The sequence below is a fragment of the Stylophora pistillata genome, chromosome 3 (genome assembly GCF_964205215.1).
Source record: "Stylophora pistillata chromosome 3, jaStyPist1.2, whole genome shotgun sequence".
NCBI classification, from domain to species: domain Eukaryota; kingdom Metazoa; phylum Cnidaria; class Anthozoa; order Scleractinia; family Pocilloporidae; genus Stylophora; species Stylophora pistillata.
Genome location: NC_142521.1, coordinates 40,099,761 through 40,127,551, shown reverse-complemented (window position 1 = coordinate 40,127,551; position 27,791 = coordinate 40,099,761). Strand labels below are relative to the sequence as shown.

Here is a 27,791-nt window from a genome sequence, read left to right as displayed (position 1 = left end):
GTGAGGAGGATTACTAATGATTTCTGGGAGCGTGAGATTTTACTCTCGTCGGGGAAAAATACACCATCATTCCACCAAAAAACGCATATCAGTTACTATCCGCGCTGAAAAAGTTATATTTCTTTATTTAAAATCGTGCCAACTAAATGTACGGAGCAAAAAATCCTTGACAGGGAATTCATCTACTATATCGATTGATTTTTGGTGGAAAATTCTTTTCCAAACACTGAGGATTCAAGGCGCCGAAAAAATGTCAGCAAACAAACGGACAGTTCATTTCAGCCATTTGACGAACAAAATAAATGAAATTTACAAAAAAGCACACCATATTTGAGGACGAAAAGATAGACCTGACAACTCAGAAAAATACAGATCGTCATGAAAGGAGGTGTGCAAAGATCAACTATTTCTATCAAAGAAATGAAAGCAAAGAATCTGTATAACTAATAGGAGTAGTAGAGCAAGTTTGTAAACCGCGTTCGGGTATTTATAGAAATGATAAAACCGCAAAGAGACCACACCAATCTTGAATAATCAAGAATGACAAAATCTATGCTTTTAACTGTTACGATATTCACCGAGGATTTCGTCTTCCATTTTGTATAAAATCTTAAAAGGATAATTTGACAGCGAATCATAGCTAGTTTTAAGTAACATCGACTTCTCTTCGCTTGGAAGCTACATACAATATATTGACCTTTCAAAAATAAATCGGATGGTCATGAGAATTTGAGTACAGTGGATGAACCTTCTCCTTCATCTCAGTTGCTTTTTATGCGTCAAGTCCTCAGTTGAGCATGCTTAGAGCCAGACTTCAAGCTTTCTCTGTGGGCAAAAAAAAAAACAGACAAACAAACAAATCAGAAATCATCTGATATTAACGCTACTACTGCGCTTCAATGAAATGGGAAAAGACAATCCATTCAAGTAAAAGGGAAGGGTTTTACGGCTATAGGAACTACAATGCTAACAATGGCATCACAAGCCGGTGTCAGAAGATGTAGTAAAGTGACGTCAAACCCAAGATATTTTCATACTACGACCACGTTTCCATGTTCGGTGCTTGTGTCTGTAAACCACTGTGATTTCAATCCACTATCAGAGGGCTTAATTGTTTTTTTTTTTTTTTTTTCTTCGCTTTCGCACCGCGCACAACTACCTCCAACTTGTAGGAGACGAGGAAATGTTAGTTTAGTCAGAGAGATAAATACGCGAAAGGAAATATCAAAGCTACCAGATGACAGATGCAGACTACCGATGACCAACTCGGAAAAGCAAATACTACGTGTTTAACAATCTCAAACGGTGGAGAGGCGCCTTCTCGTCCCCGCATATCCAAACATTTGCTAGGGGAGAGAGGGTAGGCGTCAACTTTTCTTTTATCCAAACATTTGCTAGGGGAGAGAGGGTAGGCGTCAACTTTTTTTTTATCCAAACATTTGCTAGGGGAGAGAGGGTAGGCGTCAACTTTTCACTAGGACGATCTCGCCTAAAAGCAATAAATCATAGGGGAGAGAGGGTAGGCGTCAACTTTTCTTTTATCCAAACATTTGCTAGGGGAGAGAGGGTAGGCGTCAACTTTTCACTAGGACGATCTCGCCTAAAAGCAATAAATCATAGGGGAGAGAGGGTAGGCGTCAACTTTTCTTTTATCCAAACATTTGCTAGGGGAGAGAGGGTAGGCGTCAACTTTTCACTAGGACGATCTCGCCTAAAAGCAATAAATCATATTTAACAGCAGATATTCTTCTAACACTGGAAAGTTTTAGGATCTAAGGGTGACGTTGAACATACCTTATAGACTTCGTGATAGGCGTTCCTCAGCAAAGCGTAAGGAAAACACGATTCTAACACGTCCATTGTAAGGTAAGGACAGTCTTTGACGATCTAAGCACAAATATAAAAGGGAAAACAACAATGTACCAAACATTCAAATCAAAGCCTATCTGAAGTGTCAAACAAAGGCTTGCGCTTAACTGTAGAATAAACAGTCACTACGGGGGAAAAAAAAAAAGAAGAAAAACTGGTACTGTTTGAAGTGATGCATGACATCGACACAAACAAAAATAACTTTACAGACCAGGTCTAACAGCAGATAAGTGGATTCCCGCGCCTTCAGATCCTTTTCCGCTTCGATGCCAAGCTTCAACAAACTGGAGGACGCGATCTAAAAATAAAGGTGACAGCATGTTAGTACCACAGCAGTAAAAGAACATACCATGCCCCCACAGAACGTTTAGAACCTCCCTTGATCTGTAAGATACCCATCTTATAGACAAATGTTTAGATCTTGCAGCAAAATTGCCGAGGCACAGGTTCTTAGCACTTTTCTTTTCTCCAATCTCAGCAAAATTTAGTAAAAAGATGTATTGCTAAGTCATTTCCCGGTAAGCTGACGACTTTATTAACCCGTGAAGCCCTGAGAGCGACCAGCATCTAATTTCTCGTCATCATATCACAGTCGAGTCGAACATGAAGGTCAGGGGAATAAAGGAAATGATCGTTAACTAAAGGAACTCTTGATCTTTAAATAAAAACTTCTTGTTTGCATCATGGGAAATGGAGAATATACACATTGATGTGAGCCTGTGAGGGGGTTAATAGCTTCCAGGCGATTACAGCCGTTAAAAAAAAAAAAAAAAAAGAAAAAAAAAAAAACATGGAATGCCTAAGGTACAACGATCAAGTAATTCCCATTACTTACGGCCAAGAATTCTCTAAGCCTTTCCTCCGCACTATCTCCATTGTTGAAGCACAAGGCGCCTGCTACACGACTGATACACGCTGACAAACAGTGGGCGTTGTTTTCATGCGCTGAAAGAAGAGAAAACATTGCCCTTGAGTCACATGTTTCCTCGCTAATGCAGTAACATTTTTACTTTAAGCTCTGATGAATGATTAAGAAATTTTCATGTTAATTCATCCTGTTAATTGTTACCTTCCAGGTCAGCATTATAATCAGAGGAGTCTCTATAGGCCAGTGAGGGGAGTGCCACTGCTACGAATACCTGCAAATAACAACCAAAACAGTTCATTGGCGCTTTAAATCGAAAACCAAAGTTAAAAATTTGTCGTCAATTTCGAAGATCAGGAAATTTGACAAATATTGACAATATTACTAAAGACTAAATAGAAAAAAAAAAAAAGAAACTGGACGAAATCGAGGTAAATTCTATAATTTTTTTTACCAGGTCTGCGGAGAGTGAAATGAAGTCGAAGTTTACAATGGCTCACTGAAATTTCTCGTGGCCTCCTTTCTTTCATAAGACCACAGTTGCTCATTGTGTCGGTACAAAAAACAAATGCAAAGTGGAGACCATCATACCAGACAATGGCTGTTCGTTCTATGGACGCGCCCGTCAGACTACTGGGTTCTAACTCTTCGAAAGTTTCACCGAAAAGCCACTCGCATAACAGATTTTGGAAAAAATTGACCAAAACTAAACGCTTACGTAACCGTAAAATCTGAAAAACTGCAACAAAATCTCATTCTTCTCCAAGCTTTTAGCCTTAAAGACTGGACACTTACCAAGAACAATGCCCAAACCTGGGAATCTTCATCGGACTTCTTTTCTAAAACAAAAAGAAAAAACAATGAGCAACTTACAATGAAAGGAAACTGGGTTCATAATATTTATCTCGAAAAAGGACGTGGTTAGTCTGAGAAGCCAGTGGTATTGCGGTGTTATATTATATGAACCACTGCCCTTGGGTCCCCTCACGAAACACCTCCTCAAAACTGCAAGCTTCGCAGGTAAGATATGAGTGAATGAAAACAATCTTACAGGGCTAAGTTATTCAATACCCCAGAAAAAAATATCAGTCGACAATTGTTAGGATAAAGGACATTTGAAGATAAAATCTTAACTCATGACATAACACAGCCAAAAAAAAATTCCTCACCTCCTTCTTATTTCAATTATGAAAAACATGATTGGTTTGAATTTCGCAAGATCTCAAAATCTGTTAGGGGACGGTTATAATTATCTGTGGTAATAGATAGTAACTGGGGGCTGTAAGCATTAAGCGTCATTCATGGCTGTATAGGGGTTCATACCTTACCGTAAGAGCGCGCACATACATCCAAGTACGACTTATCCATAAGTCACACACTCACAAAAACTCACCTTTGTGGACGCGAAGAGCTTCGCAAAGGACTGGGTCTAGCTCACACTGGAGGCCAGCTGATGTCGCCATTTCATCTACAAGCTTAAAGGGCAAACATTTACAAATATGGAAACGGCAATAATCAAGATGATATATGGCAAAATCTTGACAAAAATAATATCATTGATGGCTAAATAAAGCAAAATTTTCTGAGCAAAGTCAGCACTTTCTTAACGGGCTAGGTCACTACATCGAAAAGTACGTTGAAGAGTTTCAAGAAACCTTCATGTGAAAAGAAACTTTAAATTTAGTTCGGTGAGATAGAAAAACATAAAAGGGGAATAAACGAACCGAGAAGGAATTATAATAAATATATTACTAGCCTCATTTTCTCGATCCCTACTTTAAATTACGGAACCTCGTTTATTCCCCGCTTGATCCAAGCGGAAAACTCGGTCCGTAGCTTACTGTAGGGACCTCGAACTCGGAAGCAAGAAGTATTACTTACTGGGCGATCGTTGTTTCCTTGAGGATAATGTTCTTTGAAATCCACTATGGAGTTTATCAAAAATGGCACTCTCTTCTTCAAAACCTAGCCATGAATATTCGATAAATATTTATCAGGTGTATAGTATGATATATATGCATTGGTATATTTACATCCCGCCTATTGAATACATGAGATCTACGAAAGCATAATCTGAAATGGTTGTTAGAAAATTTTCGAGACCTTTGGCTAAAATATTTATTAACATAAAAAGATACAAACGTACAGTTTCCAGAGCTTCTTGTGTCAGAGAACGGAAAGTCAAAATCACTCCAACAATTATCACTCGGAGAATCAGATCTTCAATATCTGAGAAAAGATAACAATCAAATTTTATCGCAGGTGGTCTCATGATTAGTGCGCTCGACTCCGGATCGAGTGGTCCGGGTTCGAGCCCCGGACGGGACATTGTGTTGTGTTCTTAGGCAAGACACTTTACTCTCACAGTGCCTCTCTTCACCCAAGTGTATAAATGGGTACCGGCGAATTTAATGCTGAGGGTAACCCTGCGATGGACTGGCATCCCATCCAGGGGGGAGTAGAAATACTCCTAGTCGCTTCATGCTACAGAAACCGGAGCTAAGCACCGGCCTAATGGACCACTAGGCTCGTAAGAGACTTTACTATGTGCCTAAACTAACATGTCCATCACATTGCGATATGAAGAAATCCATCAGCTGGGCAGAGACGCATTACCCACTTCTTAGAGGCTTGGCAAAAACCAGGCTACGCTGAGCCAGTATAAATGTAACAGATCTATAATTTTTTATCGCTACTTCAAGTAAATGCCACGAGAACAATACGCGTTCTGCCCCAACGGTTGTTGGTCGACAGGTCCTGTATATCACTCGTATTAAGACAGATGACAAGGGATTCGTTGGTTGTTTCTTGTGTGATGGTGGGTTAAGTTTCATGACTGATCGCATGACTTACTTTTCAGCCTTCTTACGAGCTCCATACACTGGTCGGGTTTATCAAAACTTGTCCGCAGACTCGTCAACACATCTTTGTTTAGAACGACCAATTTCTGTTTTCAGAAAGCAATAAGAAGGATATTAAAAACAATTGTAAAGAAGATTTGTTTTTTTTGGAGAAAAACTGAAATTGTTGTGAAGGTTTACAACGGGTCTATATCAACAGAAATGTTAAAATGAGACGAACATACTGCAAAAGACCCATATCATATTTTAAACTAATACATGGTCAGCCTGTGGTCTGTTAACGAGTTCTACATAACTCATTTGGTAAAGCATCCCATTGTGAAATCAGATATGGCTACAATGTCCCGTACTTCTCAACTGTAGTATGCCATCATTGGCCAAGTATGGTCAGCCATTACTGGTCCAGTATAGCGAACCGTTGTTGGCCAAGTATAGGAGGCCACTGTTGGCCAAGCATAGGGTGCCATCATTGGCCCAGTATAGTGAACCATCATTGGCAAGTGTGCCATCATAAGCCAAATATTGTGTGCCGTTATTGGCCAAGTATAGTAGTCCATTATTGGCCAAGTGTAGTTTGCGATCATTGATCAAGTATAGTCAGCCATAATGGCCAAGTATGGCGAACCATTATTGGTCAAGTACAGTACGCCATCATTGGCCAAGTATAGTATGCCATCATTGGCCAAGTATAGTTAGCCATTATTGGCCCAGTCTAGTGAACCATTATTGGCCAAGTGTAGTTTGCCATCATTGGCCAAATATAGTGTTCCATTAAGGAGAAATGCATGACAAAAACCAGCTGCGAAGGAGACATTGCTTTGCTGTATATCATCAATATACCAGCCACTCTCTAATATGGACTCTTAATGGACAATGATGACTCTCCCTCACTCAGGTGGTGGGAAATTCAGTCGAAATCACCGACAGTAGTCTTTTCAGGACTAACCTAACCCAAAAGACCACACTTTACGACGGAGTGTTTCCCCTTATTTGTAACATTTCGTGTAAAACGTTTATAACTGCTTGCGAACCTTTATCTCTCCAACTTGACTCGCTACTTGCTGCATCATTTTCTGTCCCAGATATTTCATGCCATACGCCCCAAGCAGTTCGGCGAGAGCTTGTAATTCTGCAAGTAAAAATATTACTTCCAATTCCACTGCGTCAAGTGGCTCTCACGTTTTGCAAAGTAATAATATAAAACAGTAAAAATGGTTCTACCATCGGAACATTGCAGTAATTACTCCGAACAAGGCACGATTTGGGCCGGCAGCATTTTCAAATCCTTGAACTCGCGGAAGTGATCATGATTAGATATCACTTCGCTCTACACTTTTAATACATTATCTGGCTAAACAAGTCAGGTAAGAAAAGCACTTGACAGCTAGAAAATGTTATTTTGATAGAGCACCAAATTCTTCATTCAAAGTGATGAGAAAATGAATCAAGGATATAAAGGAGAATTTCATTACGGATCTCGCGAATTAGATGGTTAACCGACTCGGATGACACAAATACACAAACAAGTCGGGCATGTAACGTATACTGTATATTGTTGATGATGAAATAATCAAATCATGCAGTCTTAAACAGTATGGTCTTGAAAACAATAAAACTCGTTCACTCACCATTCACGTCCGTGTATTCCTCTGCTCTGAAAGACTGACCAGGTTTGTTGACAAAGGCTCGACGGCGAGGAGAGAACACCATGTTTTCAATCATCACACGACGCAAGAAAATATCAAGGTACCTGACGACGGATAATGTTCGCAACAAAATTCAGTTCTTTTTTTAATTTCTAACTTTTTTTTCCATCACTCAGGTGCTCCGTACTGAAAAGGATCGATGTTAAAATTCCAGGTTGTTCATGTTCAGTCACAGATCGTGTGGCGATATAAAAACGGCGTGACTCTCAAGCGTGACATAGATAATGTTGTTTTAGTGTGAAAAATAACAAAACAACAGTTATTTACCATGTAGCATACATGTTGGTGATGGTTATAGCTCCTTGGCTGTCTTCAGGCTGTGTTTGCTGCAACAGAACATGATTGAACAACCGAGCCATGTCTACACCAGCTAAAGGAAACGAAAATAGCAATAGTTATCTCTCAGCAATTACTGACTAGAGCTGAAAGGTTATATGGATCCGGTGATAAACACCACGGCACAGTGCGACATCTATTAGGTGGAAATCCCCGGGGATTTAAAGAAGGTTCTCTGAGAAAACGTTTTTTCTTGACGTCAGGAATAGGAGCCGGATAAACAGCGGTCTACGCCCTGAACTGCAGGTCGTGAAGTCTGGCAGGTTTGAAACCTCGCTGGGGTTATTGTAAAGTGTTCTTCATTACGCCTCTCTCCGTACAGAGGTTTGAACTGATACTGGCGAACGACTACGAAAACCAGACAGAATCCTGTAGGGGGAGGCGGGGGGACGCGGGGGGAGGGGGGTGGTGTAACGTGTAATAGTCTGGCATCCTGTCTAGGAAGAGGCAGTGACACTTCTAGTCGCTACAGAAACTGGGATAAGCTCGTAACAAACGTTTGTATTTCTTAAATGGAGGCGTCCCAAAGAAAGGTTCAAATTCCTTTCGATTTTGGAGAAGGAGTTAAAAATAAATCGCAGGCATCAAATTTGGTGAAAAAAAGGTGTCCTACAAGTCATCTGAACTGTTTAGTTTGCTTTTCTTTTGTGTCCTATATGAAGAGCTTCCCTAAGTTCCCTCACGTTCTACGTATGATGTGGAATCACCAGGTTACTAACGATTCTACATGTAACAAACTTACTGTAGTTTTCAAGACCCCTCAAGGAAGCCATGGTTGCCTTCGAAAGCAGAAAATAGAAACAAAGCATTTTAATCAGTTTTAAGAGTGTCAGAAACGTTTGTTTACCTACGAGTAGCAGAACGTCCGCAGGTTCGCAAAACTGTTTCGCATGCGCAAAAAAACTTTTCTGATTAACCCACGTGGGTGCCATTTAGGGACTGGTTCCAACTATATGCTCATATATGTGCATACCACACCCCACACGAATAACAGAGAACCAAGGAAACAATTCTGACGAAAGTTTTAAAATGAAACCATTACCTTAATGTTACTTAGGACTTCTGAGGGACGTGCAATCCTCGAGTTATCCGAATCGAACTGTGCCATAGTCACCACAGACCTACCAAGATTGTTATGGATTTTCAGCAGGAAAGTAAAATACGTGACTCACACAAAGCCACAACAACATCAAGACTTTGGACAGCAGTTTTTGAACTTAAAGGAATAACAGAAAGAAAGAGGACCAGAAATTGCACGAGGACAGAATTGAAGAATTTAAGCATTTAAATAAATCATTGGCATGCAATTCTCCATACTGTTCTCTATATTCCCTTGGGTGACGACAAGGAGAATTTGCTTCACAATCGAGAACTTCTTTAGCTGGTGATTATTTCCTTTATTCTCCTGGCAACAATGTTTGATTTAGTGTTAACATTATGAGGAGAAATTAAATGCTTGTCACTTCCAAATAGGGAACACAGACATGTGTCCAACCTTGAACAATCACCATTCTCTCAGGATAAAAACTCACTTTGTAAAGAACTCTTCCAACTGCGAGTTGAGATATTCGCGAGGAGCAAAGATGTGTTCCCACACTGGAATAGCCTCTGTGTAAGTGATTGCTTGGCAGATCTCTGTCAAGGAAATCAGTTTCCGATCCAAACTGCAACATAGATAAAATTACTGTTTTAGACACGAAACAAAGATGACAGATATGGATCCGTAGCGAGGATTGGTTGAATTTTATAACTTTCATCCAGCTTAAAAAAAATGTCACGAAAAATTTCATTTAAAGTTATCATCAGATTCCGCCACAGGAAAAGGGAAGCCTCTAAAATGTGCCCCGCTCCCAACGTGTGACACCGTAACCCGTCGTAGCCTGAATTTTTTACAGGCTCCTTTTCTGCAATTGCTTAAATTGCAACTCACCTACGGGGATCTTTGCTTAACTTAAGTATCCACAAAGCTGACGAGAAACAGAGCTATCAACAAGTCTTTTAAATGCTTAACAAAGCTTAAATGTCTTCCACAGACTGACTAGGCAACACTCACGTTGAAAGGTTTTCTCTGCTCTTTCGGAAGCTCTCGCTGCCGGGCGGAGCAAACTCGCTCTGCACGTTCTTCTTGTTTTTGTCCTTTTTCGGTGCGGCAGATAATTCTGTCATCAAACGAACGGCTTGCAACTGCCATAACTACAACCGCCACAACAACAACAGCAACGATATTTTAAAATACTGTTGTAAGGTAAAATTGGAAGTTGTTATTTTGTTGCGCCTTGCCTTTTGCGCCTCCGTGTTTGTTTTGGTAGATTTATAGTTTTGATCGTTATTTTTAGTATGTGCTTGAACTAGGCTCAGTTCGCGGATTTCCTTCTTACCGTGCCAGACATTTTAATCGTTTGTTGTGGATGAGAATAATTAGTTTCCTAGGTGGTCATGTTTGGGTTGGTAAAGCTGACCTTGGGTTTTGCCCACACTGAAGATCCTGTTTGTGCGTGCGATTCTCGTGCGCAGCTCGATCATTGGCGTTTAATTGGTTCCTTGGTGCTCGCCAAGTACTTCGGAGCGAGCCACTCAATTTCCCCCTTTGCAAAACAAAGGATACACTATGGAAACTCCCACGGTCAGCTAACCCAAACATGTCTGCGATTTTTGTATTTAATACGTGGGCACTCCTCGCTAAAAAGTAGTTGTAGGAGAAGAAAAGATCTGAAGCGTTGTAGTAGGAAACAATAAAAAGAGTCTTGATACTTCTCGTTAAAAGTCAAGCGAGTTGCTAACCTCCCAACAATACAATCAAATACACTAGGGCATTAAAATGCTTGTAAGAAACTTACTGAAGCATTTACTTTCAATTTGAGAACGTCTCCAGGGGTCTGAATGACGTTTTCCATACGCAGCTGCCCCCAAAAAAGGACCGGGACAGAGTTGAATAATTTGTGCGCACGCGCTAGGTTTTGGCGCGGAAAAACGGATTTTGAGCTGTTCGCATGGTAGATTCTGTTGCTTCGTGGCGTTGTTTTCCTTGCCGTTTTTCTTTTACAGAACAACTTCCAAAAACTTTGTACACCCCGTAAAGATTTTTGAAAATCAATTTTCTCCTTAAAAACTTTGGAAATAGGAAAATGCCGTCGACGACAACAAAATGCCTTCGTTTTAATTGCCAGCTCTTTATTATATACGCAAATTTCGCTGCATATTAATCCTCGGACGCTCGAGCCCGCGTTACCTTTGACGTAACATTTCGTTATTCAGCTCTGTCACCGTAAGGCAAAACCCAAACGCGAGAGCCTGCACGCAGGCTAAACAGAGAGTAGCAATACGTCTTAAAGATGACGCCGGACCTCCGGGAACTGGTTTTTATTGAAACCCCTGCAACTTGTAGAAGCCGATTTTTTTTTCTTTTAACTGCTCTTTATAACTAACCTGCTGATTGAGTTGAATATGATCAGGGCACAACTGGCTCAAGATATTCCTCGCTTCTTTTGCCATGGATTCCAGAAACAGATTCACCGCCGCCAAACTGCGATCTCCAATAGGATGGCGCTGTCATTTATCAAGATAATGAAATAATATTGTAAGATTAAACATCATGTTAAATTTTCTAGACTAAGACTAGTAATTGTGGAATATACACGTTTCTCATTTATAACCCCTGGGAACTTCTTCTCTTTGACCACACGGTTTCTTCGTAATACTAAGATTATGGAGGTTTTGTCAGTTTTGTTTCCTTGTGTTGTCTGAAACTAGTGTTAGAACGCACGTTAAAAAAAAAAAAAATGAGAATTCAAAAGCCACGTTTCGTTGAATTAACACGTGGTGAAGAGCGTTAATACTGAACGATAAAAGCATCTTAGTTTTAAGAGAGGAATGACGCTGAGGTAGGTGCATGTAACCTTTCAGTTAATTTATTTGATACAAACAAAAAGATCAGGGCTTCAAGGTCAACTTTTTTCAAAGTTATGGGGAAGACTGCAGAGGCTTGATAAGTTTTAAGGATAAAAAAATACAATGAAAGCTGGGTACACCGCACTGTACCTCTTCCGGGCAAAAATCACTGGTACAAGACATGAAGTGGCCACAGATCAATGGAAATGCCACAGAAAATCTGACGAGAAGAAAAAAAACAGTTACTAAAATTAATAATAAAATTGACTTAGGAACACTGTTCTTTGATTTAACAATCGCATCTTAGCCTGATGTTAACGCGAGTGCCTCTTGCTGGGTGGTTCGAAAACATTTGAGCAGGTCGCACAAGTATAAATGCATGTTGTTTGTAGAGTAAGAAAGATGGCAATTTTTGGCTCGATAGTCAAATCAAAAAACAGGGGACCGAGAAGTCGAAATACCCAAGGAGGACTCAAACCTGGGTCAGCCCCTCTTCTACACTTGAATGCTCTACTAAATGAACTAACAAAAACGCGTCGGAGGAGCTTGCATGTTCTGTGTTTTTAGAATTGGAGATGGAGAGAGGCATAGAGTGAAATTTTTACATGTGACATACTTAGTTTGCAAGTAGTTTTACATTTTACAAGCAGTACATAGAGCCATGAGAACGTAAGTGTAGGACGAATTTGTAAGTACAAAATTCTAATGTTTGCAATTGCATCTCTCACACTAGCAGCAACAAGAACAGCGATGTAACTCTCAAGAAACACACAAAATAACAATAAGTATTTAGTCCTGCTGTTACCGTGAACAGTTAGAATCCTCCACACACTTCACAAATGAATCCTCAAAAAAGCTGGGATAAAAACTAGAGGAGAAAAATGAAATCACCAAAATAGATTAACTAATATATAATTACTTAACCAATGAAAATACTTTACACAAAAAGACATCTCATCTGCATGAAGGTTGAGGATAATGGAAAGTAAAAGCTTTCAAACAGATTTCAGGCCAGCATAGATGTTTCCAAGATCAACCCGGGAAGTTTACGTATTTTGTGAATAAATAATTCAATACTTGGGATTACCATTGATTAAAAGTGTAGAAAACTATCGATGACAACACGAAACACCTTACCAGAAAATGGACATATCAGAGATCTCATTCAAAAGCTTGTCTGGTGTATCAACCAGTTTAGAGTGAAAAGCCACATTGTTCATGAGCACAGCTAAGTCTCGGTTATCTTTTAACTCTGGTGCCGCCCCACGAACACTGGTATAAGCCTGCAACAATGAAAACAAACAAAAAAAGTAGACAGTAAAAGACTGTATGTGGCTACTGGTATAGCACAATTTTTGTACCATTGAAAAGAAGTAGAGTGTGTATCATGATGCTAGAAGGTGGCTTCACAGAATACTTGTCTCACATGCCACATCAGTTAAGCAGCAACATCATTTGCAGGTATCATTTACAATGAATCCTTTCTAGAATGGCTGCCATGGCAAATTTTGAGGACAAATGAAAGTTGGCTGCTAGAGGGAGGTGGCTGTTAAAGGGAGATGGTGCTGTAACCTGACACTTGCTTTTCCCCAGGCAATAGCACAATATTTTTTTAGTTTCAAAAATGCTTACTGATCCTTTTTGATACCAATTAACATGTCTCAATGAAAAAAGTTGATGTTCAGATGAAAAAATAATGATGACAAAACAAAATAATTAAAGTACAGTGAGTCTATCAGTTTGTGGAATGTTTGCTTTCACTGTTGTGAACATCATTATTTTTGGTCTAACAAAATTTAGCTTAAGTTCCATGCACTTTTCAAAACCTATTGTCCGTCAGTAAGCAATTGAGGTTCAAGCAGTTAAGCATTTCAAGCATTTAAGGTTACTCTGGCACTTGGGATACACTTTAGTGGCAGTGCTAATACAGAGAGGCAGCTGTTGGTACAGTTTCCACAGTGACTGTAATATGCTTTACTTTACAGTGTTATTTTTACTAGTGCTGGCATTTGACCTTTTGACGTTGCTAGTGAAGTGTACTTTCATGTGGTAACATACCTGAAGACGCATCCAGTCCAATCGAAGACTCTCAAAATCAAATGTGTCTCCTGCTTCCACTAAGGAAAAAAATTCAGAGGGTAAACTTACCTCAGTGAACACCATTACACAACCTCATTCAAAAATTAATGATAAACTAAATCCAAATTCCCTGTTATTATGAACCAAAAGCAATGTATCCCGTTAATTCCAAAACTCTGATTGGTACAGTAATTCTCCTTCAAGATGCTGAGCATTTCCAAGTAAATCAGTTGCAAGAAATTGGTGTTATGGCAAAATAACAAGGTTCTGCTATGTATGGATATGTGGGTTTTTTAATATGAGAATTTAAATGTTGATCATTTTTCGTAGTGAAAGAGTAACACAGTCTGCAACATACTCTGCAGGTGAGAGATTTGTACCTTGTTTGACATTCAGCAGTGACAGATCTTCAATAAATGACGTCATAATAATGGAGATATCGTCAGAGCATACTGAAATTTTCTATCGATCAGAAAGGCAAAACATATACAGTGTCACAGCTTTTATGCACAAACTTGTGCATACAATTTACAGGTACAACAACAGCAAATTATAAGAATGTTGTATAAGATATCAAAGCAAAATTCTAACAACAGAGTCCTTGCATGTAAGTGACTATTTTCATGGCAATGATTACATCATATTTACTGACGTCATCCCAACTCATCACCGGGTTTGACAATAACAGTAGCCAACTAGCAACAGACTAGTAGAAATCAGTTTTGGCTAGTGGTTTTTTTATTTCCACCAGCCAATTTGGTCAGTAAACAAACTGAAATTGTTGTAACATCTAAGTTGTCACTATAGCCACTTGGCTATTAAGTTGAAAAGTTAGTGTTGAGCCCCTGACATCATTTTATTTTTTGAAAAGCTGTCAAGAGATAGGAGCATTCCTGTGAGGAAGAGAGAAAATCACTCTTGAGAGTGATTAGATGCTAATCACTCCCAAGAGTGATTAGCATCTAATTTCTCCTTACAATATCACCCCTGAATTGCACATCAAGGTCATGAGAATAAAGAAAATGATCACCAACTAAAGAAGCTCTTAATGGTTAAACAAATTCTCCTTGTCAGCTCTTAAGGAAATGTAAAGCCAGCAGTATGGAGAAAATGCATACTGATGTAAAGGAGTAAAAGCTGGTTTTAGTAAAGCAGTCAGATTGTGTTTTTAGTACTGGTTGAACCACCTTTTTTTTAATAAATTAGGTAAAAATTACTAACATTAAATACAAACCTGTACAACTTCTTTGAGTACAGCAACATCAAAACCACCCAAGTACTGTACAAAATACCGCTGCAATACTGATACGTATTTCTGGATCATGCCTTAAAATAAGGAAACAAAAAAAAAACCCAATCTATTGATCTTGTTAAACTCTTAGCCATTCATATTATTTAATTTGTTGAACTTATCTATTAAGTCTTTTATAAGGTTTTAAAAAACCTTTCTAAAGATTGAAATGGAAAAGGACAAAGTGTTCTGATTCCTTACCTCTCACCTCCTCCACATAAAGCAGCAACTGAGGTAATTTACTGACACAAAGAAAACACAAGGATTAAGTCAAGCCATAAAAAAAACATAACAGTACTGTAAATGATCGAGTATGATGTTTACGTTTCAGAGCACAACTAGTTTTGAGTATTATCAGATAAACTAAAAATAAAAAAAATTGCAGAGTAAATTTAAAAAGAAGCTCACTCTTTTGGAGTACCAATACTAGCACAAGTTCATGAAGTAGCTCAGTCTAACAGACTAACTGGGTGGGTTACAACCACCCAGACATTTTACAGTCCTTCATACACTGCACAAGCACTCAGAATCAGGTGTTTTATAATACTGCCTTGCATAGCTAATGAGTATTACCTACTCAGTTTTTTTTTTTTTTCGCCAGAGTTAACACACTTTATAAAACTCTAACAAGCACTGTCTAGGCAGACTTCCATGACATCATTTGTCCTAAACGTCTACAGTATTTCATAGAGTATGATTTTTTTCCCACCTGTACAACTTCTACAATCTGTAAATCAGCAATGAATGTTACACATGAACAAGTACAGCTCACCCACCCTTAACAGAGCACAAGTTACCCCTCCCCCCTCACCAGAGGTAGTGTTTTGCATCAACTGCCTATGTATGTAACAGAGTTATTTTCCTTATACTTAAAGTTAATAAGAGTTTATTTTTCCTCACTTGTCGACATAGTCTTCTTGGTTTAACTTTTTCCCTTTTGGTGGCGGATTACAAGTGTGCCTCACAAGCCACATGATCTCATCTCTTGTCATGTTTAATGCTTGAAGCACAACAATGATCTGTAAACAGAAAAAAAAAAGCATTTTTGAGGTCAAAATGAGCTAGGTCTGTATTCTAAAAGAGACTGAGTACCCAAGGTGATTAACTTTTGTTTCTGAGCAAGTCGTAACAACTGCCTTTCCAGAGGTGTTTAGAAATGGATGCCCAAGATTTCTTATGACAAAGAGCCTACAGGCAGACTGTTCACCTTTTTGAAGCAAAGCTTGGGACTAAGATTTTTTTTCTTCATGGCACCAAATTCTATCTATAAATAATAATAAAACAAACTGTTGCAAAACATCATCTTCAGTGTAAAATCTACCTTTGGTCCCAAAAGGCCTGGTTGATCAGTAAGAATTAGAGACATTTCTCTCAATGCTGTTCTAAGGTAGTTACGACGTTCCTTGTGAATTAGTCCTCTGTTAACAGAAAAAACAAAACTACTTTGGAATAGGTTAAAAACTGCAATAGAGTTACAAGCCTTGGAATGCTATCTTTAATTATTCCCTACTCAAATGAAAGCAACATTTCAGGAAATATATCTGACAACTGTATTAACTGCTGATACCCTGAGTGACTTTGCACTGAATATTTTAATGTGGGTTATAGTATGGTTGTAAAAACTATGTAAAAACTATAGAATGGTTGTAAAACTACACTACATTACCGTGTTGCTAATGGGTTATAGGTGGGTTATAGTATGATGTTGCTAGTGGGTTATAGTATGGTTGTAAAAACTATGTAAAAACTATAGTATGGTAGCCGTTGTAAAACTACACTACATTACCGTGTTGCTAATGGGTTATAGTGGGTTATAGTATGATGTTGCTAGTGGGTTATAGTATGGTTGTAAAAACTATGTAAAAACTATAGAATGGTTGTAAAACTACACTACATTACCGTGTTGCTAATGGGTTATAGGTGGGTTATAGTATGATGTTGCTAGTGGGTTATAGTATGGTTGTAAAAACTATGTAAAAACTATAGTATGGTAACCGTTGTAAAACTACACTACATTACCGTGTTGCTAATGGGTTATAGTGGGTTATAGTATGATGTTGCTAGTGGGTTATAGTATGGTTGTAAAAACTATGTAAAAACTATAGAATGGTTGTAAAACTACACTACATTACCGTGTTGCTAATGGGTTATAGTGGGTTATAGTATGATGTTGCTAGTGGGTTATAGTATGGTTGTAAAAACTATGTAAAAACTATAGTATGGTAACCGCTGTAAAACTACACTACATTACCGTGTTGCTAATGGGTTATAGGTGGGTTATAGTATGATGTTGCTAGTGGGTTATAGTATGGTTGTAAAAACTATGTAAAAACTATAGTATGGTAACCGTTGTAAAACTACACTACATTACCGTGTTGCTAATGGGTTATAGTGGGTTATAGTATGATGTTGCTAGTGGGTTATAGTATGGTTGTAAAAACTATGTAAAAACTATAGAATGGTTGTAAAACTACACTACATTACCGTGTTGCTAATGGGTTATAGTGGGTTATAGTATGATGTTGCTAGTGGGTTATAGTATGGTTGTAAAAACTATGTAAAAACTATAGAATGGTTGTAAAACTACACTACATTACCGTGTTGCTAATGGGTTATAGTGGGTTATAGTATGATGTTGCTAGTGGGTTATAGTATGGTTGTAAAAACTATGTAAAAACTATAGTATGGTTGTAAAACTACACTACATTACTGTGTTGCTAATGGGTTATAGTGGGTTATAGTATGATGTTGCTAGTGGGTTATAGTATGGTTGTAAAAACTATGTAAAAACTATAGAATGGTTGTAAAACTACACTACATTACCGTGTTGCTAATGGGTTATAGTGGGTTATAGTATGATGTTGCTAGTGGGTTATAGTATGGTTGTAAAAACTATGTAAAAACTATAGTATGGTTGTAAAACTACACTACATTAGATGAGTAGCACGGTCACGCCACCATTACAAGGTCCGAAAATTATATTTACCCATATCTTCGCGAAAAATGTATGAACGCCCCTCAAACTTTACAGATAAACTGAGTAATAGTTCTTGTTTGATATGAAATCAATAACAAAATTCAAGCGATAAGTTTAGAACACGAATTAAAGTCAATTGTTTACAAAAAGCACGACATTTTGAGTGTAACGCGTAACATCGAATTTGCATACCAAGAGTAAAAACGTAATTTTTGTCCCTCAAAACGAATAAAAGCTTAAAATTTTATCATGCCTAATTATTGTATATAATACAAATAGACTTTTCACAAAATTTCATTGCTCTGTGCTTTTTATTGAGGCAGTAATAAGTACAAACTACAATATAAGTTCTTGTGTGTTGTCCTGTAACGCTGGATTATAAACAGACTTCACAGTTTACAGAATTCAGGCTTTTGGCGACCAGATTAACCTAAAAACAATAATAATTACATCTGAGAAAAGTTCATTCATTTTGCTTTAAGGCTCTGTGCAAGATAATAGCAAATCATGAAATGCTGGGAAAAATATAGCGATTTTGCATATCGGAAACAAATTTGTAACGAGTTTTGATTGCATAAATTCAACCATTACTTACCTATTTCGAAGCCGATAAATCAGCGTAGAGTAGTCCATCACCATATAGAGAACGACCAAATCAAAGTTCATTCTATCAGACTTCTAGATTCGTAAGAATTTACGAGCTTATATGAATTTTCGCCGAAGAAATGGTACAAAGAATGAATCGAAACATATTTTCTGCCTAATGTGTTGTTTATAGACGCTTTGCGATCATATTACATATTCAATTCGGACCAGAAACACTACAAGCCGCTCTCAAAATCGACCCAAATCATGGTCACAACGTACAAGAAACGACGAAGGCCAGCCTGTGCAGCCTTGCCTGATATGTTTGGGGGGGGATACGGATATTTTCAGGGTTTAAACAATAAAAGCACGTGGTAGATTTAGCCGCGTGTCGACTAGCGTTACACTCGATTTCTCAATCACAATAATAGCAGCGTGCTTCAAAAATTAATCAAGCGATTCCGACAAATTATGGAAACAAAACCCCAATCAAGTGCTGAAAAGATGAAAAGATGGAGAGAACAAAAGGCTGAGAGAAAGAAAGCTACTGATAAAAGATACTACGAGAAAAAACGCCAACAGAAAATAGCCAAGGTGCGTGACAGCCGAGGTCAGAAAACTCACCGGCCGAACACTAGGGCACAAAACCTGAAAGCTGTTACGAAGAAACGAAAAAGGGAAGAAACATCAGCAGAAGAAGAAAGAAGACAAAAACTCAGAGAGGAAACTCGAAAAAGAGTACAAAATTTACGTGAAAAACGGCGAGCTGAATTGAGAGAAGCACATGAAGAGCATGCTACAAATGCCGCGGAGTATACGTGTTCAACCCCGCCTTCTAGTTCCGCTTTCCAAAACAGGATGGCAAAAGCCCGCGCCCTAAAGAAAACAACTCAAGTTCTGCCAAAAACACCACAGAAGAAAGCAGAACTTGTAGAAACAATATCCTCAAGTCCGCGCACTAAAAAGATTTTAGAAAAAAAAGGATTCATCAAAACACCAGAAGAAGCCAAGGAGACGACGGCATTACGCGCCCTTGCAGCAGATATCACCGAAGGTGTTCAGCAACTAAAGAAGAGTGGCTCAAAAGACAACAGAGCCGCTTATAGTGCCTTTAAAAGTCTTGCATTTGGAGAAAATGTATCCAAATGTCGAGCAAAAAAATCGCTCTCAAAGCTTGTGAACGTTGGCCAAAAAAGTGTGCGCAATGCTGTGAAGGAAAGGGCAAAAATATTGGCTGGGGAGAGAAAGAGTTGGCTATATACAAAAAGACGAGTCCGGCGTGATGCCCTTTCGGAAGAAGATGGGAAGAAAATTTTTAGCTACTGGACGTACACAGCTAGTCGACCAACTGGAGACAAGAAAGATCTTGCTAAGCAACGTATTGGGAAGCAGGAATATGTCCATCACGCCAAACATGTTTTGGAAAAAACACAGACTGAGGCATTTCTTGAGTTCCAGGAGTTGCATCCAGAAGTCAAAGTAAAGCAGAGGAAATTTGAAAGTCTTAAGCCATTTTTTGTAAGACAAGCAAAGGAGAGGGATAGAAGATCATGCCTTTGCAGAAAGCATGTAGAAACACAAATTGCCATGGTATATGCGGCCACTGTGCGCCATATTTGTGGAGACCTTCCTGTGAAGCGGAGAGCCCGGAAACCTGTATATAAGCTTCCTTTATTGGAAAATGAAGAAATAATTGCTTCACTTTAAGCAAAAATAACCTTAATTCAACTGTTTTCTAGTACACAATTAAGTTTATCATGATTTCACAACAAAATATTGAATTGTAATGATTTTGACACGCCCGCAATGCATTATGGGTAAACCAGAAAATCGCAATAAATACTTAAATAATGTAAATAATATCAATTTTTGAAATAATATGTGCAATGTACATAGATACACACTATTTCATTGAGTAATAGATGAGATATAAAGACAATGATATTTTTTGGCTGTGTTACACTAAATGGACAGGTGATTGTGCTACTCATCATTACCGTGTTGCTAATGGGTTATAGTGGGTTATAGTATGATGTTGCTAGTGGGTTATAGTATGGTTGTAAAAACTATGTAAAAACTATAGAATGGTTGTAAAACTACACTACATTACCGTGTTGCTAATGGGTTATAGTGGGTTATAGTATGATGTTGCTAGTGGGTTATAGTATGGTTGTAAATACTATGTAAAAACTATAGTATGGTTGTAAAACTACACTACATTACCGTGTTGCTAATGGGTTATAGTCGGTTATAGTATGATGTTGCTAGTGGGTTATAGTATGGTTGTAAAAACTATGTAAAAACTATAGAATGGTTGTAAAACTACACTACATTACTGTGTTGCTAATGGGTTATAGTGGGTTATAGTATGATGTTGCTAGTGGGTTATAGTATGGTTGTAAAAACTATGTAAAAACTATAGTATGGTTGTAAAACTACACTACATTACCGTGTTGCTAATGGGTTATAGTGGGTTATAGTATGATGTTGCTAGTGGGTTATAGTATGGTTGTAAAAACTATGCAAAAACTATAGTATGGTTGTAAAACTACACTACATTACCGTGTTGCTAATGGGTTATAGTGGGTTATAGTATGATGTTGCTAGTGGGTTATAGTATGGTTGTAAAAACTATGTAAAAACTATAGTATGGTTGTAAAACTACACTACATTACCGTGTTGCTAATGGGTTATAGTGGGTTATAGTATGATGTTGCTAGTGGGTTATAGTATGGTTGTAAAAACTATGTAAAAACTATAGTATGGTTGTAAAACTACACTACATTACCGTGTTGCTAATGGGTTATAGTGGGTTATAGTATGATGTTGCTAGTGGGTTATAGTATGGTTGTAAAAACTATGTAAAAAGTATAGTATGGTTGTAAAACTACACTACATTACCGTGTCGCTAATGGGTTATAGTGGGTTATAGTATGATGTTGCTAGTGGGTTATAGTATGGTTGTAAAAACTATGTAAAAACTATAGTATAGTTGTAAAACTACACTACATTACCGTGTTGCTAATGGGTTATAGTGGGTTATAGTATGATGTTGCTAGTGGGTTATAGTATGGTTGTAAAAACTATGTAAAAACTATAGTATGGTTGTAAAACTACACTACATTACCGTGTTGCTAATGAATGTGTCACTGCATCTTGAATATCTTTCACTCGCTTACCATAACTGGAAAAAAAAAATTAACAGTAAAAAACATGGATTCTCATGGGATTAAACCCATTCAGTTTGTTTTCTTTCTTTTGTCTCAGATTATAGAAATGAATCAGCAACATATTAAAGAGACTCCTAATTAAATTCAGAAGCTCAAAAAATTTTGAACGAAGAAAAAAGTTGAAAACACATAAAAAGAAAAATCATTACATCCACAAGATGTGATAGTCTGTCAAATTATTTTAAAGATATAAATATAGTCAAGTCTGTGTAAAATAAAGCTTTGAGTGAGTTTTTTTGCAGCATCAACTTCTCCTTTGGAGGGGAATACAAGATAATTTGGGAGGGGAATACAAGATAATTTGGAAGGAGAATTCAGCAGGCTATAAGATCTTGCCACTTGAGGGCTTTGAGGCAAAAAAAAAAATGGTTGCAGATCTTTTTGTCTCACCCCCTCATCCCATCAAGTAAATTTTGAAACTCCTTGTGATACATAATGACTTCATCGCGGAACAAAGTAACACAGTAACCATCTTGTAATGCAATCTTCCATATGTCTGTCACGCCAGGCATGGCAAGCTGCTGATGACAAAGTGTATACCCAACTAAAGAGGAAAAAAACATCAACAAAAATCAGAATCAAACAAAATTCCCTGACAGATGACTGAATGTGAAGACGTTCCAGCTGACCAAAGATTCAAGTCCCAAAGGAAAAAAAAAAAAAAAAAAACCAATTATTTCAACTGGCAGGACCACAAAATAATTTGATTTTATCAACTGAGTTGATGTTCAAACTGGCCACTGTTAGGAGTTTCAAAAGCTGATGTTTCAATTGTCAGCCCATCATCAGAGTGCTAATGCTTGAAGCATCAGCTTTAAAATCTCTCTAAGGCGGCCAGTTAACTTAATTAAACATCTGTTCATTAACTCACTGAGTGACTAACTGACTGGTTGACTGAGTCATTAGTACCTGAGTGTCTGGCTGACTTGTTAACTCAGTTGATGACGACAAATTTTCATGTAATACCCTACACTGACACAGCACCACAGTTTCTTCATAGAAACATACCTGTATGTACCTCCTTTAATCAGCAATTTTGATGGAAATAAAATAATTAAAAGTAAAATACAAATCAAGTTCCTTGATGAAATAAAACCATTCTTGAGAACACTTACACAAGATCCACTTCTGCATTCTGTCCAGTGAAAGGTACTCCACAGGAGGCTGCAAATTAAAGCAAAATGTCATGTAACTTGTAGATTTAATCTGACCTCAGTATTCAACCTGGTTTACTAATTGAAATGATAGTTATTTCATCTCCCACTTGTTATTCAACCCAATTTGATTGCAACAAACCATGTACATACTTTCAAGGAGAACCATTAAAAATTTTCAACTGCTGGTCATTCACTGCCAAGATATGAGAATGAACTCAGTCATTTAAACGATTATCACAAATTTCTTTGTCTAGTATTGCTGAGAATTTTGTAATTTAACAGTTTCAGTAATGATACCCAGCTCGTATTAATTTTTGTCCAATCTCATGAAGTGTCTGCCTGACCTTGTATATTAAAATAGTTAAAAGTCAGAGAAATCACTCCTTGGAAACATTGCAAGAGTTCAGTAAACTGGATGAACTACGACAGTTCATAAGTGCATATGTAACCTATATTTTTCTATTCTTTGTATTTTGTAAGGGGACAAATGTCAATTGGGGCTCGCCCTGTATTTTTCTCCTGCCATTATATTTTTGTTTATTTATCGCGTGTCTCTGTTCATGTATTTACTTGTAAATTGTATTTTTCAGTGGCAAATCTCAATAAACTAAACTAAAACTAAACTAAACAGTGTAACATGCAGAGACTTAAAGATGGCACTTACTACATCACTGGTGACTGGATTAAGCATCTGTAATGGAGCACTGATGATACTAACAATCTGTGTCTGACGCCACTGAGGATAAAAAGCAAAATCCAAATCTCATTTATGTAAAAAGCAACAAAGACTTTTAACAATCTGCATTTGAAGCAATTTGAATAAGCATTGTTTTCCCCTCACTAACATGATTCCTCCAAATAAAACTCACCTGTTCTCCAGGAGTGTTTCTTCTCTTATAGATCTCATGAACTGAATGGAGTGCAGTTGATACTCTCTGAAACAAATTAAGCAATATTAAGTGCTTTGAGCCTAAGAGTGCCAGTAATGGCGCAGTCACTGTCCAACACAATCACTTAATATGATCAATCAATTGATAAATTAAAAAAACCATTACATTCACATAAATATCCACAGAATGACAACACAGCAATAAAATTAACACAAGAATGAAAATGTGTTAGCGGGTTTTGAAATAGGATCACTAATATCTAACCTGTTGATGTGGAACAAACTGCTCCGCAATCTTTTTCAATGGGTTTTCATATTCAATGATCATAGAACCCAGTCGTGGAAAGGAGTCTTCTCTAAAAAAAAAAAAAAAGGGCAATAAAATGAAATGTTTTTAATTATACAAGTTCAAGACCATGTGAAGGGAAATCGCCAGGTGTATACTTGGCTGTTTTTTCCTTTGCTTTGTGCATGTGCATTATTCATTAAAAACAAATCAGAAGGAGACACTTAAGTACTGTTGTAACTAGTAAATAGTTTTGAAAAAATTTCTTTTCCTTTAATTTTCCTCTATTCTGTCCAAAATAGCTATCAGGTATGAGAAGTAACAATTTAAGATAACACAGTTCTAAAGAGTTTTGAAAAGCACATGTATTAAAGTTTTGAGTGTAAGTCCTCCTCCTTGCTATTAAAGATACATGGTTAAATGTAAGCGTGAATATAATATAATAATAATAATAAACAATATTTATAGAGGATATCACAAGTAACACTAAGTTAATTAGGGTGGTCCTCTATCTGTACCCACCCATCCCACCCCAGGGGAGGACATCCATCACACAGTAATCTCATGCGTGGGAAATTAACGTCTCCTCCTGCAGGAGACGGGACCTCCATTTATTCGTCCCTATCCGAGAAGACTAGAATATCTAACCATTTCTTGATGTTATAGAAAGGTAGCATATTCTCCTCGTTTTTTTTAAGAACTCAAGTGTTGGTCCGGCCGGGACTCGAACCCTCGACCTCCCTCACAACAGTCCAGCGCTCTATCCATTGTACACTGTACATCATTACACTATAACTGCTGAGCATCTGCATCCACCTACCCTCTGCCATTCTTCATCTCATAGGCATGATTAAATAGACCCAGGACAGCTTTACGATCATCCACTCGAGCGACCAGCATCATAAGCGCCGCGTACGTAACAATCACATCCAAATAAGCCTTAGTCAAGTCATAGTTTAACATCTACAGTAGGCAACATCAAAATAGTTTTTTTTTAATGATGTAACAATGAAAATCAAATTGAATAGACCATTTTATAGTTGTGTGCTTGGTTGCCAAGCCTTTGATTTGGAGTGAGGCTGAAGGTGACCAGTATCCGGATGGCATGATAACAAAGAAATTTACATTTAAAAAGCAGCAATGTTTATATCATGACATGGTCACCCTTAGCCTCACTCCTGTTCAAGGCCTTGGCAACCAAGCAGGCAACTATTAAATGGACTATTAATTACTGCCAGAATTCACTGTTATAGCTAAGAAAATAGCCTGCCAGTTGAGGAAGCCATTCAGCTGGCTGTGTCCAGTTGTTTGCAACACCTTGTCTACGGGGCTACCAAGCTTTGAGTTTGCAAAATGGCGATCCAAAACAGAGAGAGATACCACAGATCAGTTAAGACCAGTGAATTCAAAATAACACTTCATTTCACCTTTTCATAATTCTGCAGCTTATAAACTGTGAAAAAATCTAGACTCGTCTGTTAAGCAATTACCAGAGAAAATTCAGCCGGTGACTGCCTCTTTCTCAGCCGGTGAGTTTTGCCGGCTGCTGGTGCTTAACAACAACCCTAGAATTTTTCACCTTTTTTCAAATAAGAAAATGGGTTGAAGCTACTGCCAACAGCACTAGTGATTGAGTCATTGATCTTTCAGTAACGATGAAGTGTCTTCTTTAACACCACTAATTTGTGTTCCTTGAGTAGATATCATTGTTACCTTCCAGAAATCTCTGTTCAATAAGATCATGCTTGTAAAATGTTGCATTGTCAAGAGAAACAGGGATAAAATATTAGTAAAATAATGGAAAACTCAAAAGCCACGTACAATGTCAAAATGAACAAAACTGGCATCAATCTCTGTTAGAAGCTCACTGGTGTTGTCCTAGATCAAAATGAATAAAACAATAATTTATACACTCAAACACAATCAATTCATGGTTTCCAGACCCCACTGTTGAAAAGACTTTGATTACAAAAACTGTGTAGAAGGTGTTCAAGAACTTATAATGGTATAATGTATACCACCTGGTGACACTCTTAGTGAAATAATCTTGTCCACAATTGGTTGTCATTGTATAGTTATATAGTTCAGTAGCAATCCGTTCAAGAGTACTCTTCCGAAGAAACTTGAGATAACTTGATGTTTAAGCTGTTCCAAAAAAATGCACCTTGTCACTGTTTATCTCCTTTATGGCCAAATTTACGCATGTCACACATTATACTTGATAAGTGTAACAACATCATGCAGTGTCTATGTATGCATCAGTAAAACTTACTCTGAATTCCATAACATCCACAAATGTATAATAATAATTTGACAGGCCCTTGATAACCTCATTCTGGATGCTGTGAACTGGTTGAAGTGAAAGACTCTAAACAAACAACAACAAGAACAATAAAGTTTACTTTCATGAAAACATTACATGAGAAAAGTACATGAAGGAATATTTTTTTAAACAGTCCACACATAAAAGACTTTCTCGTCACAACTAAGTGCAGTGCCTCTGGCAGGGCTAAACTTCAAATAACTAAGTAACTGTAATTATGGAAGAATGTACCTTGGTGTCTGTTGAAGGAAATTTTTTAACAATGGCCTTGATTGCTGGATCCAGTGCTTTATCTGTCAAAAAGCCTGGCCTTGATTTGGAATCAGAACATGCCTTAAAAACAATAAAGAAAAAAAACAAAAACCCAGAAACATTGCACCGACAATTATTTAAGGCACGACGGGTTTGACGCCTGCTGATCGCATTCTAAGATCATTCTTTACTCCTGTAACAGCAAGAAATTTTTATTAAATTCCCAATCCTATGTGAATATTCCAATAAGTTCGTGGGACAGAAATTATGCGAGTAGAACAGGACACCGGTGTTATCAGCTGTACACGTTCAGCCCTTTAAATGTCATGTAAGGTTGCGTTGCAATATTGGGTGATTTTGTGAGAACAACAAGAAACATCGCCTTAAGAAAAAAATTCGTGATAAGGATCTTCTAGAGTAAGAGAAAACCGAAGAAAAATGACGGGAGGAAATAAATGACCACGGAACAAACTTGAAAGTAATTGATTTCACAACTGCAGGCGAGCTAACATTAACAGCTGATTGTGTTGAAGGTTTGTCAGACAAGAATCTCTCAAAGGTGCTCTAGTCTGCTTTAGGTAACAGAGCATCACTTAGCCAGAGTATAAGGAAGCATATTAGGGTTAACTAGGAGAACTACGTGCTTTTTCTGTCTCTTACTTTCTTGATGTTGTAAATGCGGGTGAGCATCCCAATTCCACGATCATTCAAGATCGTCAACTTTTCAGCCAGCCTCTGCTCCGTTACCGACACTCCTCGATCCATATTTCACGTTTTTGTAGACTTCAACCTCCTTCAACCTTCTTGGATGTACTTTCAGTGAATCATAACAAATTTTAAACTGTTTTAGAGCGTGTCTATGATGAAACTGTAGGAATGTTATGACAGGTCATGACAGGGAGGAGGAAGGGACAGACCAACCCTAGAGCCCGCTATAGAGATGCGGTTAGTTTTAGTTTCCTTAACAGTGTCGTGTAAAATGCCTGCCATGTCAGCTCTCAAACAGGAAAAAAGAGACAATTTCCTCATGTGGCTTCTGTTTTTTATTCATTTTCAAGGCGTAACGCTTCATTTATATATACAGATGGCTCCAGGCAATTCACTCAATCAAACGAATGAAGAAATGGAAACTTGCTTGAGGACTTATTAGAATTCAGAACGTTCTCGTTTTTCGAAACCACAAACATAATTTCGAAC

The 27,791-nt window shown here is 37.8% G+C and overlaps 1 protein-coding gene and 1 long non-coding RNA gene across 2 annotated transcripts; both read right to left on the bottom strand.

The window, feature by feature from the left end:
• Nucleotides 1–100: 100 nt before the first annotated feature.
• On the bottom strand, nucleotides 101–27,518 carry LOC111344564 (nck-associated protein 1 homolog). Its single transcript, XM_088753320.1, has 38 exons — nucleotides 27,255–27,518; nucleotides 26,574–26,675; nucleotides 26,292–26,387; nucleotides 25,841–25,897; nucleotides 24,840–24,982; nucleotides 23,999–24,089; nucleotides 23,714–23,779; nucleotides 23,509–23,580; nucleotides 22,803–22,851; nucleotides 22,078–22,231; nucleotides 21,585–21,641; nucleotides 16,217–16,313; nucleotides 15,796–15,914; nucleotides 15,097–15,137; nucleotides 14,839–14,930; nucleotides 13,985–14,066; nucleotides 13,584–13,642; nucleotides 12,663–12,808; nucleotides 12,331–12,393; nucleotides 11,676–11,745; nucleotides 11,064–11,183; nucleotides 9,691–9,830; nucleotides 9,170–9,301; nucleotides 8,680–8,758; nucleotides 8,380–8,416; nucleotides 7,569–7,671; nucleotides 7,224–7,345; nucleotides 6,627–6,724; nucleotides 5,588–5,681; nucleotides 4,881–4,963; nucleotides 4,616–4,699; nucleotides 4,128–4,209; nucleotides 3,530–3,573; nucleotides 2,939–3,008; nucleotides 2,705–2,814; nucleotides 2,081–2,167; nucleotides 1,795–1,887; nucleotides 101–825 (listed from the first exon to the last, which is right to left on the bottom strand). The coding sequence occupies exons 1-38, from the start codon at nucleotides 27,357–27,359 to the stop codon at nucleotides 802–804; spliced, it is 3,363 nt and encodes a 1,120-aa protein (XP_088609446.1). The 5' UTR covers nucleotides 27,360–27,518; the 3' UTR covers nucleotides 101–801.
• On the bottom strand, nucleotides 18,165–18,608 carry LOC148736083 (uncharacterized). The gene is made up of 2 exons (XR_015998711.1): nucleotides 18,468–18,608; nucleotides 18,165–18,302 (listed from the first exon to the last, which is right to left on the bottom strand). It is a non-coding gene; the product is annotated as an uncharacterized LOC148736083 (long non-coding RNA).
• Nucleotides 27,519–27,791: the final 273 nt, after the last annotated feature.

Excerpts from the sequence above, each read along its gene's own strand:
- LOC111344564 (XM_088753320.1), bottom strand. The coding sequence starts at position 27,359 with ATGGATCGAGGAGTGTCGGTAACGGAGCAGAGGCTGGCTGAAAAGTTG. Across the intron at positions 15,138-15,795 it reads CAAGAAGACTATGTCGACAA|TAAATTACCTCAGTTGCTGC; the intron begins GTGAGGAAAAAT and ends TCTTTGTGTCAG. Across the intron at positions 3,574-4,127 it reads AGCTCTTCGCGTCCACAAAG|AAAAGAAGTCCGATGAAGAT; the intron begins GTGAGTTTTTGT and ends TTTTTGTTTTAG.